General features: G+C 39.2%; 1 protein-coding gene across 1 annotated transcript in view; it reads left to right on the top strand.

Annotated features, from left to right (window-relative positions):
• trappc12 (trafficking protein particle complex 12) overlaps nt 1-19,016 on the top strand; it is a 44,265-nt gene that overhangs the window by 20,777 nt on the left and 4,472 nt on the right. Inside the window, exons 4-9 of the mRNA XM_012862049.3 lie at nt 8,221-8,334; nt 10,847-10,985; nt 14,260-14,372; nt 16,201-16,273; nt 17,176-17,249; nt 18,431-18,529. Coding sequence (XP_012717503.2) covers nt 8,221-8,334; nt 10,847-10,985; nt 14,260-14,372; nt 16,201-16,273; nt 17,176-17,249; nt 18,431-18,529 — 612 coding nt within the window. The remainder of the gene's footprint in view (nt 1-8,220; nt 8,335-10,846; nt 10,986-14,259; nt 14,373-16,200; nt 16,274-17,175; nt 17,250-18,430; nt 18,530-19,016) is intronic.

Raw genomic sequence — 19,016 nt, 5'->3', positions numbered from 1 at the left:
TTGTGAACAGATGAGGAAAGAGGGAGGGATGTCACATCAAGCATTTATTGAACTGAAGCTGAATTAAGTAATTTTTTTCTGTATTATTTGCCCTTTTTTAAGGGAGTACCTTAGGGCTCGATCCTTGGCCCAGCGTGGTTCTCTGTAGATATGAAAGGGAATTTTGCCATTCACTGTTCTCAGAGGGAACATTACTGTCAAAAGTGTGACACCCCTGCAGATGGTACTCTGTTATTTTTACATAATACAAATAGGTTAGATTCATTGTTTAACACTAAAGACAATGTCTTGTACAGACAGCCCCATGCGCATATCCCATCGTATTTCTAATGCTTGTTTACTGGTCATCTTTGCATTTTAATCGTTATATTTACAAATTTTGCATTACCCGATTTGTTGACCTCACTCCCAGCTTGTTTGTGTTGCTTATTGACAGCTAAAGTTTCATATTTACAACTTCTAATAATATTTTATTGATAACTACCTAAAGAAACAAGTAGTTTGCAGGGTCATGTCAAGAAGGTGCAGCCAGTAACTGGAATAATTTCCAAAAAGCACAAATCCACCTAGACAGACAGAAGCTCACCTTTGCCCCCGCAGAACTCCCTGTGATGTTTTATATCAACTGCAGTGGTGCTTCTTAGAGCTGCAGGATATTAAAAAATCTTGTGATTCCTAAAATATTGGCAAACGTCGTAATGATGATTTCTGCTGCAATAATTTCATCTTTCCTCTCTCGTCTGTGCTTCCATCACTCTGTGACCTTTAGCATTTGGGGCAAAGTCATTATTACGTTGACATGATACTGAAGTTCATAATGTTTGGAAAGTATTTGCCAAAGCTTATCGCGTTCCAAACAGCCCATTGCAATATGCACACACTGGCATTGTGATGATGTTATAGTTGCGATATATTGTGCAGCCTTATTTATTTAGATTCTATGAGAGCAGTGAGGGACTTTTAAATATTTTTTAACTATATGCTACTGGTTGTGACGGCACTGAATGGGTTCTTTTTATTCAGTTTGCTGAAAAAAGATTAAATAGAAACAAAAAGGGGAAAAAAAACCCGCAGCTCAGAACTGCTGCCTGGAGCAGCAAGTCCGCAGACTAATGTACTTTATTCACACTTTAGTCTGCAGCAAAACAAAATATGCAATTTCCTAGCAAACCTTTGGCCGCCCCACGAAGTAAAAGTGGTCTGCTATGTGTCTTCCTTTATAACTCTAATAGCTGTCCAATTCTAGGTTTGCTCCTTTAATTATATTCTTAATGTTGCACAACTGACGTCTCAGATTGGACAATGTTCTGTGATCATTAGCGAAAGATTGCGCTCTAATAGAGGAAAGTCATCCTGGTTTGAACCGAGCTCTGTTGCTGAGTTTCAGTGAGTCTGACCCCAAAGATAAAGTGGACTATATCAGGCCTGTGGAATAAGGCTAGCGGAGCAAATTGGCCTTGAGAAATTGAAAAGATAAAACATGTTATATCTGACATTGTAATGAATGCTGGCAGCGGGAGCAAAGACCCTTTATGTTCCAAATGTTAGATTAGCATCTGGATTCAGCCCGGCCCGTGATTGTCCGTATACTTTTCTTTTCATCAGTGAGGTCAGACCTCAGGCCGCTCAAATTTAAATCACAGCGAGCCTCGGATGTCTGTTATTATCTCACTCGAAGGCTGCTCACATTACATCTTCGGCGGAGTCCTGACCCTGTCACCTTGCCACTCGAACAATGCGGGCCGTTTGCTTGCTACTCAAATCACCCCCTTCCCCTTCGTCTCTAATGTTTGGTTTGGTTCGAGACCTAAAATTACAGGCTGGTGTAAGATAATATCAGAGCTCTGAATTATGCAAGGGTGTTATGCTGCAGCGTTGCATAAGGACTGAACTCAAGTTCACTTATTGAGATTTTGGGACTTTTTTATTTTTTTATTTCTACTTAGGATTCTGTTTTGGCTTCTTTCTCCTTTTCCATAAACTGTTTCTTCCACATACTGCTGTTCGCTCTGCTGCCCACTATGTCTAGGCTCGGTGACTGTTTTAGTTTTTATAGTTTTGCTTGTTTCCCCCCCCTGTAGCCAGCTTTAAAGCCTTTATCCTTTCACTTAATGTGAACATCCCCTTCAGCCGCCTCTGAAACCCTTTATCCCTCTGTGTCCCATCTTGACTCTGTGTGCGCGCGCGCGCGTGTGTATGTTGAGCAATGCAGCTATTGTACAACAATCATCCTAAATCCCCGCCTCACAAAGACACTTAGAGACAAACGCTTTGCACACCTGTCTTGTTTTTATGCCCCGTGGCAGGGCAGCGGTTGTACCGTAGCAGGATGTGCTCGTGAGCGGGTGCAGCTGCTTTTGGCCATCCGCGCTGCCTCCTCGTTTTCAGCTTCATTTCCCCCCCTAATGAAGATTCAGAGGCAGTGCAGCTACTGGCGCAGGGCAGGAGAAACTGAGCAGAGGAGGGCGGGGACGAGGAAAGAGCCACGCGCGAGGAAATGACAGCAGGAGAGGATGAGGGAGGGAAAAATTCAGACCGCGACGAAGGGAGAGGAAAGTGGGAAGATGGAGGGGAAACAAAAGTGTGGGAGAAGAAAAAGGGGAAGGGAAATAAGAAAGGATGAAAATAGGAAGAGAGAGCAGCTACAAGACAAAGCGACAAAGGAAACGTTGATGAGTTTTGCGATAAAGATGACTCGAACGAAAGTTACCCCCTCTCTTACGCTGTCTCCTAATTAGCTCTCTAGCTGTGATGAATGGCACAGCACTTAGGACCCAATCGGCAAGCCGACCTTGTCATGTGGGCTGATGGGGTGGGGTGACTCTCACACCCCGCCTCCTCTTCCCCCCCACCTCCCGCTCTGTATTGTACCACCTCCTGTGGAAGCAGATGCTGCTAATATCTGGGTTTGTGTGTGTTTGCATGCATATTCACTCCTTCTCCGGGCTTTAGTGCGCTCGTACGGCTTCTACATCAGCGTGCATAAACCCGCAGCCTTTGTTTCTATTTGCAGTGATTTTTTTTTTTTTTTTTTTTTTTTTTTATACTGCAGGCTTAGATGTTGCGATTTTGTGATTGAAGTTAGCGTTCCTCATACCTACACATCTACAACCTGAAAAAATCAGCGAGTCCTCTGTGCATCCCGGTTAGTTTTTAGAGTTTCAGAAGTAAATCTAAACTTGTGGACACATGCTGTTGTTTGCGACGATCATAAATCTAGGGAGTGTTTACTCGAATCGTCTTTTGTTTGATATTAAAATTAGTCTGGGGATCGGGAACCGTGTAGGTGTGACAACAGCAGCAAAAATAGAAGAGATATTGAAGTGGACAAATACTTTTGCGCTGCTCTGTACCTTGCTGTGCAGCTATCTACAGACTTCCTGCAAAAATTAAACATAAAACTTTTAATTTTACCTTTTATGATATTTTTTCAGTGCATCTCATAGTCATTCTCTAGATGGAAGAATGATTAAGTTATTTTTCTTTTTTTAATAGCAATAATGTTTTCACTATATACAACAGCTCTTTAATTTTGAGGAATAGTTTTTGGATTTCCTGTATAGTCGTTGCTTAACAAAGCTAAAATTAAAATTAGGGTTGGCACCATTGTCTGGCATTAAGAACAGTTTAAACAAAATGTAATTAAGTATATTTTAAGGATTTCTAAAGTATTTTTACTGTATTGTTATATATTAACTAGTGACAGAGAAACATCAGTTTTTTTTTTTTTTTTTTGTGGAAATCACAGTAAAATTATCTGAGCAATTGATAAGTATTCAAAGTCCTTAAAGTTACAGTACTGTTTCTTAGAAACAAAAAGATCTTTGTACGTATGTAAAAGTGAAATAATACTATTAGAAAATGTGTTTTTCCAGACTTTATTTCAAACATTTTGTCCTTCCTCCCTGTTTTTTTTTCCTTTCCACCTCGAACACCTTCTAGTCGCTTTCCTTCCTTGTGTCTTTCCTTCTTTCTTTTTTTTTATTTCTGAGCACTTGATTTATTAGACATCTTTGCTCTGCTTGTTTTAGACCACCATGGGATAACCATGTTTTGTATTAGACCGTTGACTGGACCCAGGTGATAAAACCCTAAATTAGCCTAAACTACAGTAATGACTGAGTTCCATTTTTTTAACTCTTTTTAGATTAAAATAAATTTCAGCTTGCTGATTGTCTTATTTACTCAAAATGAACAACTTGATGTTTTTCATTGATATGGACACAGACCCACATATTTTGATGAACCCCCGCCGACTGTCAGGTGTTTAATTAGCTGTTTTTTTTTACCTTTTGGAGCAAGTTTATTAATCTGTACTGTCGTCAGCTTCAACCCTGTTTATCTGCTGCATGGTTTTAATCCAGCAGTAGATACATGGCCAATTAATGTTTACCACGATTTATAGCACAAGAGTTTTTGATATATTTCCTCACATATCACACATCAATGGATGTTTTTTCTATTCTTACATCTTCCAGAAATTGTCTTCTTCTCCAGTTAAGGTACAAAGTCTGTAATTTTGATGTCATCAACTCATGAGTCATAACGACCATGTGTCATGTCTTGCAGGTGTAGCACGACAGCTTTGGTGTTTTGTTGAGATAAAAATAATGTACAAAAATTGTGACTGGGGACTTATTTTATGAGTGTGTTGTAGGATGTTTTCATAAAGACATTTCTAGACTTAGAATTGACATAAGTGAAATAATATGTACTAGTTACGGCATTTAACATTTTACTCAGACTACAGAATAATTTTCTTCGTCATCTCCATCTTACATGATCTTGGCAATGACACCTTTTATTTTTGATGTAGGGTTAATATGTTATTTCCTTGCATAGATCGATCTCATGCTAGCGTTTCCAGCACAGAACCCTGTCTGTGTTTAATGCATTGCTGCCTGAGGACCTGAAGCTCACAAACAGTTTTGGATTTCAGCCGTGCATGCAGAGATTTTTTCATGATGTAGCACAAACGATAAAAATCCCTAAAATTGAGGGACTCTTGCTCTTCAGGCAACATACTGACTCTCCACATTCTGGTTTAATTGGGTCGATGACTGTTGAGGCGTGGGCTCAGAACCAAACCAGGGAGGCAAAGAGGATAAAAGAAAATAAACATAGAAACAGTAGGGTCAGGTGAAAACTGTTTGGGTGGGATGAAATTATCTAAATATAACAAATAATATATATATTTTTTTTTTTAGAAATGACCACCAAACTGTGGCTAATACCTATTAACTTTGTTGTGTTCTGTCTTTTTCCAGTTGTTTTTAGTTTTCTGAAAATAACTTTCAGCCTGTTCAGGTATTTGTCTGGATAAACATGGAGGAAGAAAATAGAACATGTATTTCCAGACTTTATTAACTACCCTGTTGTCTAAACCAGGACTGGCGAAGCTCTCAGCTCACAGCGACTTAACTGATCTGTCCAGGTTTTCATTTTAACTGCAGTTTATTGGGTATTTTAGTTTGAAAAATGATTTATTTAGACAAAGTATTAACTTCTGCGGGGTTCGACTTCTTTATCTAGCAAGGAAACTACCTACCTTTGCCATCCAGTTACCTCAACCTTTCCACTTGGCAGAGCACAGTTAAACCAGAAAGGTTTCCCTTTATAACAGGTAATCTTTGCTTGTTGGTGCAGCACACAGTTACACTGTAACCCAGCTCACCTCTCCTCCGCCACACCAAGAAAAAAAAAAGTTAAAACATTTGCAGCCTCTACTACTCATCTACTGAGATCTTCGCATCCATTTTAAAACAAATTAAGCTTGATTGAGTCACAATTAAGGTCGCAGTAAGGCTGGAGTAAATCTTACCTCCACGTCGCGAGCCAGGATACACTTGAACATGAGTTCTGTGTTTTTTATGGACTCAGGGAAGCATAAAGCTAAACGGAAATACGAAAAGGAGCAGAGAACACTTTCATATGAATGGGAGGAATTGTATTTTTCTTGCTAAAATAAATGGAAAAAAAAAGCTCTTGCATACCATGCCAGACATCACTGACATCTTCAGCTTAGCTTCAAACTTAGAGCGCCGTTTTTCTTCACTTCGTGCTAACATTTCTATTCACTGATATGAAAAACTGCTTAGTTTTAGAAGGCCTTTTTATGCATTGTTGCTGGATTTTATTCTGACTCTTGATGCTGAACTGGCCGGCCATAGGGATGGGTACCGAATTTGGTACATTTATAGGCCCAAGGACCGATTCACGTAAAATCCAATGGTATTATGTTTATGTACCTAAACGCATCACTGTGACACGGAGGGAGTGGAAGAGTGAGCGGTTTTCCATGCCGATCTTGAACACATCATTGTACGCACAAGGGCGTGATGACGTCAGTAGCCTCTGGATCAGTACAGCGCCGTATAAGTGCTGAAAAAAGTATGATTTCACTTTTCAAAATGCGCTGCAGATTACACTTGCTGCAATATTTGCGACGCGAAGTAGAAGGCCAGCGGTGGGAATACTCCTAATCTAATGAGGAAGCATCTGGTCACTGTTGCCAGTTTAGCAAATTTATCGCTATATTTAGCGACTTTTCAGATCCATCTAGTGACCTTTTTTCAAAAAAGCAACTAGTGAAAAATCTAATGACTTTCTTCTGTTATTGGTGACTTCCCATGAAAGTAACTCATTCTTTCTGTGAGTGGCGAGTGCTGCTTTGAGCACCGCCTCACCTCTCCAAGCCTTGACAGACAGACAGACAGACAGACAGACAGACAGCTAGTGCTCGTAAAACTCGCCTGTAGTCAAAGCAAAGAGCGCAGAGAGGAAAGCCTCTCTGTTCCCTCATAGCAAATATATCCTGCACTGATTTACAAAGTGGGATAAAATATAAAATCTGTAATAATTTTTTCTTCTTCTTTGAAACTGTTGCATAAAAACAATTATCTGAGTTTTATTCACACACAGCCTCAATCCCGTATTCACCTCATTCACTCTGTGTGCCTGTCATAACTGTCGTTTTGGTAAAAAAAAAAGAAGTGGTTTATGTGTTTTGGATTCAGGCAATTTATCAAAATTCATAAGTTATTTAATATGGTTCATTTCTAGATCCAAACAACTTTTCTATATTGAGAAATTAATGTTAAATTGGAAAATGTAGAGATTTTATTAATAAACCAACATTTAATGCTACATAAACACACAAAAGTACAGAAAATAGGTATTGTTAAGTACCAGTATGGATTCCCAGGTACCAAGTATCGGTACCGTATTGGTTCAAACGTGAAAGATGCCCATCCCGAGTTGGCCACCTCTGGTCTAAACGCTCAACCCATCTGTTAGTTTGTTCAACCTTATATGCATCCATACAAATTTACAGACATGTGTACATTCCAACATCGTAAACACATCAGACCAATCATTCAGTGATCGGGCTAGAATATAGTGGCACAAAGATGAGATTAGGAGCCCTAAAAACAAAACTGCCAAACACAGAAAGTAAATAACAGCTGATTCAGTTTTTAATGCGCCGATGCAAGCCGAGCATCGACAGATGAGATTACTGTTCAGATTGGAGCAATTAGAACAATGGCCAATATTCACACAATGTTTTATTACAGAAAGAATTTCCTTTTTAGGTTTAAATTAAATACGGTACATTGTGACTGGAACCTTTGTAATGGAATAATCTGTGTTAAGACAATAAAAGTCATCATAACTGAATGGCTAAAAACGAGCAGCAGCAGAGATCACAATAAACGCCGCTCCACACAACCGAGCAAATGTCTGCTTACCAAATTATTCGCCCTTTGACCAAGGCAGCTTTGATAAAGTTCTTCAAGTTATGGGCAAAATGTGGCAAAACTCTGGCTTTTTATAAAAACAGAGTAGTTTGGATGATGTCAAGCTGGAATCTCTCCTCCAGAATGACTTTAAGCTAAAAGACTGATCATCTCAGATGCAACAAAAAAAAAAAACAGGAGCTCTTGCTTCTGTGTTTTTTCAAGGAAAAATAAGCTGTAAAGGAAAGTTAGAGGTTAGGTGTTCAGTGCTGGATCCCCATTTATTGAACGTTGCAAATGCACTAATGGAAATGAGGACTTTAGAATAAGGATAGATCAGATAGTAATATGAAATTATTGTACCTTAAAGTTGTCACGAGGGGAAAGTAAAAATGTTGCTTCAGATGAGTTGCATGACTCAGAACAAAGCCAGTCAATCAGCGTGGCGTCCCCACTGACATGTAGCGACTCTTCTCCCTTGCAGAGCACTAAGAACTGGCGGGCTGCCGTGGATCTGACGGGTCGTTTGTTGACAGCTCACGGTCAGGGATACGGAAAGGCCGGCCAGCCAACCTCCCACACCACTGACTCACTGCAGGTAGGGGCTTCTCTTCATTCATCCATTCCTCTGCATTTCTACCAATCAATCCCTGTGTTTGTGTGGCTAGCAGAGATGACCTGAAGCCAAGAAAAAGCTTGTACCTTCACTGCAATCTAATTAGTCTTTTACAGCTAATAAAACATTTTTAGTTAAAAATGGACCCAAACATGTGCCAAAGAAGAACATTGTTGAATGCTGTTAATGGTGGATTTGTTCTCCTAATGTTGTACATCTGTTAATGTTGGACTGCATTTTAATGAAGATGGTGTTTTAAGTGACAGTGATCAGAAATGAAATTCTCACCATTTATTCTGAGGATTTTATTGCTAGGTTTTATGCAGATAATGTTTAGTTTCTTTGCAAAATGTTTTTCCATTTTACATTCTAATATATATATTTTGCTTTTGTTCACATATATATATTTTCTGTTTAACATGTCCTTCACCAACTACTACTATATTATATAATAGGATGCTTTCATCTTTTAGTAAGTAGCAATGATGCAACATGGCGGTGCACAAAACGTTTAAACAGTACAACAGTAAAACGTTAGAACTACTTTTGATTGTCATTCTGTAAGTAAAATATTCTTATTCCGTTGCATCTTAATTGACAGTTACCATTACGTGCTGTAACCATTAATTTTATTCCATTTTTGAAGGTTTCATTACACAGTGAATTACAGTGGCCTTCTATTCAGATCAAGTGTGAGCCACTAAAATTGACAAAGACTCCTGGATAGGTGTCTAAATGTTTTCAGCTAAACTGAGAAAAGGAGTGGTTGCCTCTGATTTAAACCTGTTTGCTGTCTATTCAATGTTCTGATTGAGAACTAAATTATTCTTTTTAAGTCCTTATCACTTAACATTCCTTTGCTTTGAGAATTTTAATGGTTATATGTCTTATTGGTTGGTGGTCAAAAACTGATGATCTCTAAACCCTTTCGGTACGTATGTCAGGTAATATTGATTTACGGATGGAAGATGGTTTTTCTAGTTTCAAAGCAATAGCTACGTTTACATGGACAAAAGTAATCGAATAAACGGTCAATCTGAATTAAAAAAGCGTTATGTAAACAAGCCAACCGGAATATTGAAAATGCGATCAATATGCATATAAACACTTGTCAGGTTCAAGTTATTCTGAATTGGGCAAACTGACCAGAGTGCGCATGTGCGACCGACGTAAACGTGATGTATTGCCGCATTGTTGACTGGTGGAAATATGTTGGATGCTTCTGATACAATCTTTCTGTTTGAAAAAATAAAAGAGCTCAAAATCGTTGCTTACTCAGTAACCGTAATTAGAACCTCGTGCAAGTCTGAATAAAGCCAGGTGCCTAAACATGCACATTATGATCAGATTAATTGATTATGTGCCCATATAAATGTTGCAATCCAGTTATTTAATCCGAAAAATTTTAATCCGATGGTAAAATTTTGTGCATGTAAACAGCTAGTGTGTTAGGGTTACACAACCCCAACAACAAAGTTTCACCTGTGGGACTTTCTGATTAATCGATCCCGCACGATCATAAAGAAAACGCAGTTTGTTTTTGTCAGTCCTGTCTGCTCTTCTATATTTCTGCAATCCTGTGTTTTCCATTCGGATGTCTGGGAGTTTGCCATAGCATCCTTCCCTTTTTCTTATAGCCGCATCAGACCAAGCACTGCCTGCAACCACAAACACCATCGTGGACAGAGAGAGAAATTGTGGCTTGGCACTTTGTGAAGTGATCCCCAAGCCTTGAGAGATGGCAGTGAGGCGTTAGAGCACGCTGCCAGAAGTCTGTGCAGGGAAAATTATTTATATTACTTGTAACAGTGAGATTTAAGGTCTCAATGAGACTCAAGGTGAAGGACCCTACCGAGATTGACTTGAAACATCTTTTCCTTCATGTGCTCATCCTTTGAGAGAGTTGGATAGATAATCAGAGGAACGTTGAGGAGACTTTGTTTACGCAGGACTGAGGAATAGCTGAGGAGAAGCAATCAGCTCTTACAGGTTGAATTGCCAAAGGTTCATCCATGAATTTAGTCAAAGCCATAAATGTCTAATCAGTAGAAGGTATATTTTTTTTTTCTTTTTACTTTGTTTTTGTTAATCAGGTTTGTTGCCCACATTTTCGTCACTAAATACCATATAATTTAATTATACTAATAATACATTTACATGTTCATTCAAGTAGTGGCTTCTAGTGATTTATTATTTTTTTTCCTTAGGCATTGGGTGAAGTTCTCATAGAAACAAGATGTAGCACTAAGAATAAGAGCAACACTTGGTCTTGTTGAATGTGTAATAATTGATCTTTAAATAGCAAAGGAACAAACTCACTTCACACTACCTATGAAATCATATTGTGGTCATTTCAAATACCACTAATCAACACTGCAGTCAGGTATTTAGAGGAAGGAAGTGCAATACAAATAAAATAAAGCATATATATATGCACACAACTAAGAGAAAGAGGTTTGTTTTGCTTATTGTTTTGTGTGTGTGTGTGTTCCAGCTCTGGTTTGTGCGGCTGTCTCTTCTCACCAAGTTGAACCTTTTCCAAAATGCTGAACTGGAGTTCGAACCCTTTGGCAACCTCGACCAGCCAGATCTCTACTATGAGTACTACCCAACTGTTTACCCTGGGAGGAGAGGTACAAGCATATTCACACTATCGTTTTCTGATATTGACATTCTTTGCTGGAGATACAGTTTTGACCACACAGGTCAGACACTGAAAGTTAGATGCTCCTCAGCCGAACTTCCATGTATTTTTTTTTTATGTTTATAGTTTATTGGTCCAAAATCTTTTCCAAGAAATCTGCTTACAGAGAACTTAAAGTTTAGTAATATTATTAATAACAGCACTGAAGAGCTGCTTTAAAACTCTTCGCTTAGCTCTGGAAGTATGCTCTCAAACAAAATTTTGCATTTTAACCAAGTTTTTTGGATGCACAAGCACACCACCACTGTCGTATTAAATATTCAAAGGAAAGTTCTGCCAAAAGCTTGATATCAGACTATATCATTGAGAAGCTCCAACAGCTCTACTTGTCTCCAGCAGTTCTTTGGTTTTGTTTTTCCTCTTTTTCCACTGCATGAATTGCTCTCTAATGTATTCCCATTACTTTGGATCTGCTTCGCCCCTCGGGCTACCACAGTGAAGGCAGCAGCAGAGACACAGCTGCACATACACAACATTTGAAGCTACACTGCTCAGCCTTCTGAAGAGTGCACCGATTGACTTTCCATTGCTCAATATTAAACGCTTTATGCCCTGCTAGGTGTTCAGAGACAAACCGGCGTGAGTTGTGTTGCCTGGCATCAGAATTCGAACATGTCTTTACTCGAGGCCCTGCATCAACTGTCTATTACCCGCGATCATATTCTGTGAACGCCTTAAGAGACGGCAGCCCCACGCATCGATCTCCTAAAGGATTAAGATCGACTGACACTCAGATAAGAAAGAGTCAATGTTTGTGTTTTATTATTTTAGTTTTTAAAGTGAAAACTTTAAGACAGAAGGAATTTCACTCGTTCAATCATATCTCTTGGGGTATTTTTTTTTTAATTCTCACGGATTAAAAATTGTAGTTTTCATAATTAAGCACTCCTTACCAATAGTTTTAACTCGCCCAGATGCATTTTGTGTATGACGCTATTTTTAGTTGTGTTGACACCAGCAAGCAGAGACAAAATTACCTTTCCTTTTTTTTATTCCCCCATTGGGTCAGCATTTTGGTTAACATTGAGTTACGCTCAACTTCACCCCGTCATTCTGTTGCTGTTCTCTCACATCCCTAAAAGATGGGGAAAAATCATGAAAACTGAAACAACCGGCCTTTACTTACCACGACATCTGATTTTGAAAATGGTCAGAGATTATCTCAATCAATATAGTGATTGTAAGTAATCTTAAGGCAGTCTTGGCAAAGAAATCAGATTTCTACACTGCAAGATCATATTATATTGACACCTCAGCATGCAAATGTGAGCTTGTAATATAGACATAGTAATACCTTTATTGGCCCACAATGGGGAAATTTGGGAGTATTATACTAGAATAAGTATTATGAATAAAAAAAGCTAATTCAAAGTTGAGTTGTAAAGCGGAACTGATTGATCAGAAAGGGGGAAATATTGCGCCGTTTTTAATTGAAAATGTGGCATGTTCAGGTAAAAATGCATACATTGCGTATAAAATGCAAAAGGTTCAAGTTAAATAGAGGAAAGGCAGCAGCCGATTTTACAGAACGATGTGAGAAGACTGGAATATGAGTGTTTGTAAGAAAACACCTCAGAGAAGCTTCTACGCATCTTGTAATACTAATGAAAATTTGTCATTGTCATAAATAGACAGCGTTTGGGTTTATACATGCTCATACAGGCAAACTACAGAAAAATAGAGATATTAACAAATCCACAGTGGTAAGATCAGAAGACTGGAGCAGGTTGCGTGCCATTTATGAAGCCAACGTGTGGTGGTCATTTTATATAATCAGTAAATTAGTGAAAATTACTCATAATAAATGAATAAAATATTTAATTAAACAGTGTTAAGGACTTTTTGTCATTATAAACGTAGATCCCAGATGGTGAGTAGTCTATTCAGATACTGGGGAAATTATTTCCAATCTGAACAACATGGTCTTTAGTAGTTAAGAAGAAAACAGAAAGAAGCTACAGGGCCAAGCTTTTTTTATATATATATATATATATATTAAAAGGTTGTAGTCTATTATATTTTTGTCTGCAAAGTTAACAAAAAAGTGGCTTTTTAGTATAGTGGAGGACAACTTTAATAAAATCCTTTAACAAAAAGTTGAAAAAGACTATTATTTCCTTTCACAGAGCACGCTGTACTAGTCATGGTCAGCATTTTACAATATACATCATATACGTTTGAAGCATTTCACAAACTGAGTCAGTAGCTAACCACGCAATAGAAAATAGTGGGACTAAGGCCAAAAGCCGGAAGAACTTTTTTCCAACTAAGTACTGTTGCTTCAGTAAAGAGGGTTGATGGGAGAATCTTTCAACTCGTCTCTCTAGACGTTCAAAGAACCGGCAAGCACCGAATAAGCTACAAGTGTTGAGAAGACAGGACCCCTGGTGTTATGAGGACGTGCTCCAGTTCCAGCAGCTATTCATTCACAAAAGGAGCATGGCACTTGGATTACGATGAATTAACTATCCGTAGCGCCAAAGAATCTAAGAGAAAACACCGAATTCTCACCGACAATTGTTCCAACAGAGAAGTAAAAAAATGAAATTTTAATCTGACTCAAATTACTAAAACCCCAAAAGACTGAATAATGAATCACATCAGAGGGTAAAACTGTAAAACAGGGAAGGCGTGCAGACAGTATGTATTATGGGGGGGAAAAACAAGGGTGTACCGTGGCCTCCATTTTTAGACGGCGAACACGAGCAGATAGAGAATATAGATAGAAATTGAGATACGCCGACTGGCAGAAGCAGCAGCCAAAGATGGAGTAGCTCGCAGAGTTTCAGATCAGATCACAGTATCAAAGAGACCCTGATCAAAGCCTGGGGACTCACCTGAACACAGGCTTTTGCTCAGGGGTGTGTGTGTGTGTCTGCCTATGTGTGTGTGAGAATGATGTAGAGGCAGGCAGAGGGATGAGGCAGGGAGATGAGTGATGGAGCTGTGCGGCACACAGAGATGGAGAGATGAGAGGCTTTAATAAGCAGCCATACGTAGCTCGGTGCCATCTGTAGGTTCCTGCCTCCAGGGCTGTGTACAGTCTGTGTGTGGGTGGATGGCTTTATATTCTCATCTTTCTGACTTCACTCTCCTGCTTCGTTCCCATCCCACCCCGTTCCATATTGTCCCCTCTTCCGCACACGTTCTCTCCCTCTATTTCCTGTCTTCCCGTCACCCGTCTTCTTTTGTTTTCCATACAGGCTCAATGGTGCCTTTCTCCATGCGGCTGCTGCACGCCGAGCTTCCCCAGTACCTGGCCAAACCCCAGGAGGCTCTGGACCGCCTGCACAACCTGAGAACCGTCTGCCTCACTGTTAGTACAGTCACACACAAACCAGAGCCCTGCCTCAAGATAAAGTTTTTAGTCATCAAACTACTTTAGAAGTCCCTAAACTCCTCTAAAATGTTGAAATTTTTCATGAATCTGGAATGCATTGTCTGCATATATATGCATATATGCATCTATCTATCTATCTATCTATCTATCTATCTATCTATCTATCTATCTATCTATCTATCTATCTATAGATAGATAGATATATAGATATAGATTTAATTTTCCATTAAGATTTGTACTCACGTTTATGAAAGTAATATACTTGTATAGTACTGAAAGATCTTGTTTGTACATTAGAAGTCAAACGTGGCCTGTTAAACCAATGGACATTGTAACATTAAAATGAGATGTTGATAAATGTTTTAATGGTTAACTCTGAAGTTTCAAGTTCAAATACCATTCATAAGTATCAAATAATATTTAATGTTGGATTTAAAAATAAATTTGTAAGTGTACTTAAGATAAATTTGATTTTAAATAGCAAAACCTGGCCAAAAAAGGAAGTAGGATTTGGACAGAAAGGTTAAACTTCCTTTATTATTCTAACTTTTACAAAAATCAAAGTTGTAACTTTTCAAGATTAATGGCCAGAAATGTATTTTTAGCTACTTAACTAATGCTATCAATTTACATATTCCTTAATATAAAATGGTGTGAATTTTAAAAAGCATGTTAACATAGAAAAGGTAAATATTAAAAACTGGCTTCAAACATTGTCTGAAGAAAATTAAGATTAAAATGAAGTGAAATTAACAGAATTTGAGCAAATAAACATGAACCTCAATCTTATAAATGTTAGAATTTCACATATAACTTCCTCAGGATTTACTGGCAGCCCGGGTAAAGAAAGGAAAAAGGCCTTCAAGCTAAATTCATAGCCAGAAAAACTTTGGTCTTTGTCCAGACTTTTTTGTCAGTGTTCCAATGGTTAGAAATTGTTTTAATGCTCTGATTGCAGGAGTGGGTAGGATTTCCTGACTTATAAGGATCAACATACAACAGACTCATTTTAATGGCAATTTATTTGGTCTTTCCCATTTTGAAGAATGAGAGAAATTGACCTCTGTGTCACTTCATAGCTATTCCCCAAGGAAACAAAGTCATTGATTACTAATTCAAGGGTTTCCCAGAGACACTGACCCACTTTAAAAGGTTATGGCAAAAGTACAAAACGCATCAGCTTAATTTTATGTTGGTGCTAATAAGTGTAGCATTGGAAATGTATTTTTTTTAAAAGGTTGTTTTTTTTAAAGAAAATGCCCACACATCTTTTTCAGGGGACATTAAATATGAACGGGCTGCGCATGTTTATCATAGCATTTCAAATGTATCTTGTGGGGAAATTATTTTCCATAATAAACATAGTTTCTACAGGGTTTTAAAAGCTTCGAAATTAATTATCTCATTTGAATCCATCCAGATTTCCTGTAACAACCTAATTATATTTAGTTACACCATAAATTTGAATGTTTTCTTATAGCCCAGTTTCTGCTACTTTTGGAATGTTTAAGCAATTAAAATACAAATGTTTTTTTTTTTATGTTATCCAATACTAGCTTCCACGTTGTGAGAAAGTGTATATTGAGCGTGGTTTTGCTATTAAATTACTCATATTAGGTTGCTTCAGTTAATAACTTATTTTTTATAATTAACATTGTCCTCAGATTTAAAAAATAATGATCGTAAAAAGCCGTGTTTTTATTTGCTTGCAGAAACCCTGATTTGCCTAAATGTGCGCTGAGAACTATGCTTGTGCTATTTAAAATGCAGGCAGTAAATTTAAATCCCCTCCATGTCAACACAGATACTGGAAAACTTGGAGAAAGGCTTGGCAGAGGATGGCAGCATGATCACCCTAGCACAGGAGAACAGGCAAGGTAAGCAAACACACCGCAGAGAATCCGACCTGGCTGCGTTCCCAGACTGCACGGCATCGTGGGAGGAAAGTCGGGTCACGGGCCTGAACAGTTAATCCAGATGCACACCTGGCGCAGGACTGCAGCATATCTCCGCCGCACATACAGTCGCACAGTTCCAGCAGCACACCTATGCAGTAACGGTGCTTCTCACAGCTCCGCCGCTCTCACTTGAATATTAAACGCTCTCTACAGCTCGTCACGCCATTCGGATCGATACAGATCAATCCTGCCAATCCACTCGCATCTGCGCTAGCGGAATCTACCCGGATGCACCTCCGCGCAACTTGGAATCGGACTTAAAAGTCGAGGCCGCACAGCTTCTAAAAAAAAAAAAAAAAAAAAACTTCTCCTGCATCTGTTTATCGGTTTGAAAGTGTGCCCACCGATTGTTTGAGCTGAGGTAAAGGCTGGGAAATGAACCGGGTGACGCATGTGTGTGACTGTATCCGTGAGGGCGCCTCAGTTCAGCCGGTTTCTCCTCCCAGCAAAAGCAGCATAATGGCCGTGTCCTCTTTCTCTCCTACCCACACAGACAGTCGATAACGCAGGGCCTTGCCTTCACACATCAGAACCCCACTGAGTGATTAGCTCTTCCCTCGGCTCCGTCTCCCACAAACACAGCGATGAATAGTAACAGTCTCTTCCCACAGCAGACAAAGAGGAAATGTGCCGCAGTGTCTCCCTCGGCACCTCGCCTTTAAAGTAACACAGGTGTTACAGCCGGTTGCAATGAGAGGGATGGAGGAGGCTTTTCAGAAAACTGGGATATCTCAAGAATACCCAAAAAAGCGACGGGAGTGAAAATGGAAAGTCATTGAACCCCTCCCCCCCTTTTCACCGTCTCTCTTTCCTGTTTATAGCATCTCTGAAGCTGTGGAGGTCTCGTCTCAGTCGGGTCATGTACTCCATGGCCAACTGCCTGCTGCTGATGAAGGTGGGTGCGTGTGCGTGCGTGCGTGCGTGCGTGTTCGTGTGTCACTGTGGGTGTGGGTCTCAGAGATCTCTGATGCCAGGCTGGTGGTGGATTCACAGTGAAATCCCCACAGACTGACCACTAATTGGATTCTTGGTCAGAGAAAGAACGATTGGAGAGCGAGGGTGGGGGGTTGGTGGTGTTGGTGGCACGGGCTCAAAAAGAACGAGCGCTGGAGAGAAACACAGTGCCATCTACAGCTGAGAGATGAGATTACAGTCAGCTTAGCTTGGGTCCAGGCTTGGGTTTCTGATCCTCATTGTGTGTTTATTAATTCTCTTTTGCAAGATCACGAGAAAACACATAAATATCAGCTTCCTTTACATTTGGAGATTTATGTAAGCATTTTTTTTTCATTAATGAAACCGTGTAAAAGTCATTCCTTATTTTTCAAATCAACCAACCTTTCAGGTGCTTCTGAAGGTTCTCTCCTGAAGCTTTATCTTCCACGTATTTTGACATTTCTAGTCTAAATAATAATAATAATAATAGTTTGAGAAGTAGTTTAGTTTTTTTGTTTTGACTGAAGAAACGGGAACAAAAGCACATCCATCCTAGAAATTTAACACAAAATTCCTGTCATATGTCTGTTATGTGTTGAGGCAAAACTGGTTTCCGCCCTAGAGTTTAGGGATCCGTTTTGTGGGAAAATAGTCAAAGTGTACAGATAACATTTGATGGATCTTCCAAAAGTCTGAAGAAGTTTGAACCAAAAATGTTTGAAAACCTCTGGCTCTTTTGGAAGCCAGATATAAAGAAATGAAGGTTGGATTCAGATTCAACTCGTTTTTTTTAAGTCAAAGTCAAAAGTTTGAGTGTTTTCCAGCAGCTTTCAGATGCACAGACCTGTTCAGTACACTCTTCTTTCTGTGCCCTCGCTCTCAACTGGGTACACACCTCTCTGACCTCTCTGTGTCGCGCAGCTCGCTATTCCAGTCGCCTGATGAGCGACGCGTCGCAGCCCAGCGTCAGGGTGGGAGGAGGGTCACAACGTCCTGCTAATACTCCAAATGTTTGATTATGCTCTCTTCGTACACAAACTCTGCTCCGTTTACCTCACTTCACTCTTGTCTTTTGTTTCACTCCTTTTGTAGTGGGTGTTCTCAGTTCATAATGCCTTTTTGGAACCCATTTGTCCTCAGGACTACGTTCTGGCAGTGGAGACCTATCACTCCATCATCCAGTATGAACCCCAGCAGAGAGTGCAGCTGCTCAGTGGTATCGGACGCATCTTCTTGCAGGTCTGTGCATCACCAGATGGATGAATGGACCATAAGACTCCCCGGATACAGAATTGATTATCCTCACTTTGCACAATGTACCTTCTGCTCCAGTAGACCCAAATATAAACTCTACTTCATTCTGTTAAAAGAGGCTTTGATAAATGATTCGCAACTGCAAAGATGATAAACCAGTATCAGTAATTCATATTTGATCTTTTTAAACTATTAAAAGCAGGAAAGGTTTGGCTTTATGTCCATTTACTTTGTCCCCGTTAGATCAATTAATTAGGATATTTTCTTTTTATTTTTTTATTAACATTTTATTACACAACTTGTAGATTCATCTTTTTAAACATACCGCATTTCAATAAAATATTAAAATACTCCTGAAATGCAACAAAAATGTTTAATTTGGGATACGGATTAGAATTGTGTATTGGTTCTAGTTCACCACTTCGCATCAAAATCCCTCAGAGAATCATTGCTTAGTCAAGCAAGACTTGAT

The sequence above is a fragment of the Fundulus heteroclitus genome, chromosome 19 (genome assembly GCF_011125445.2).
Source record: "Fundulus heteroclitus isolate FHET01 chromosome 19, MU-UCD_Fhet_4.1, whole genome shotgun sequence".
Classification (NCBI taxonomy): Eukaryota; Metazoa; Chordata; class Actinopteri; order Cyprinodontiformes; family Fundulidae; genus Fundulus; species Fundulus heteroclitus.
Note: the sequence above shows the minus strand (reverse complement) of the source record. Positions and strands in the feature narration are given on the sequence as shown.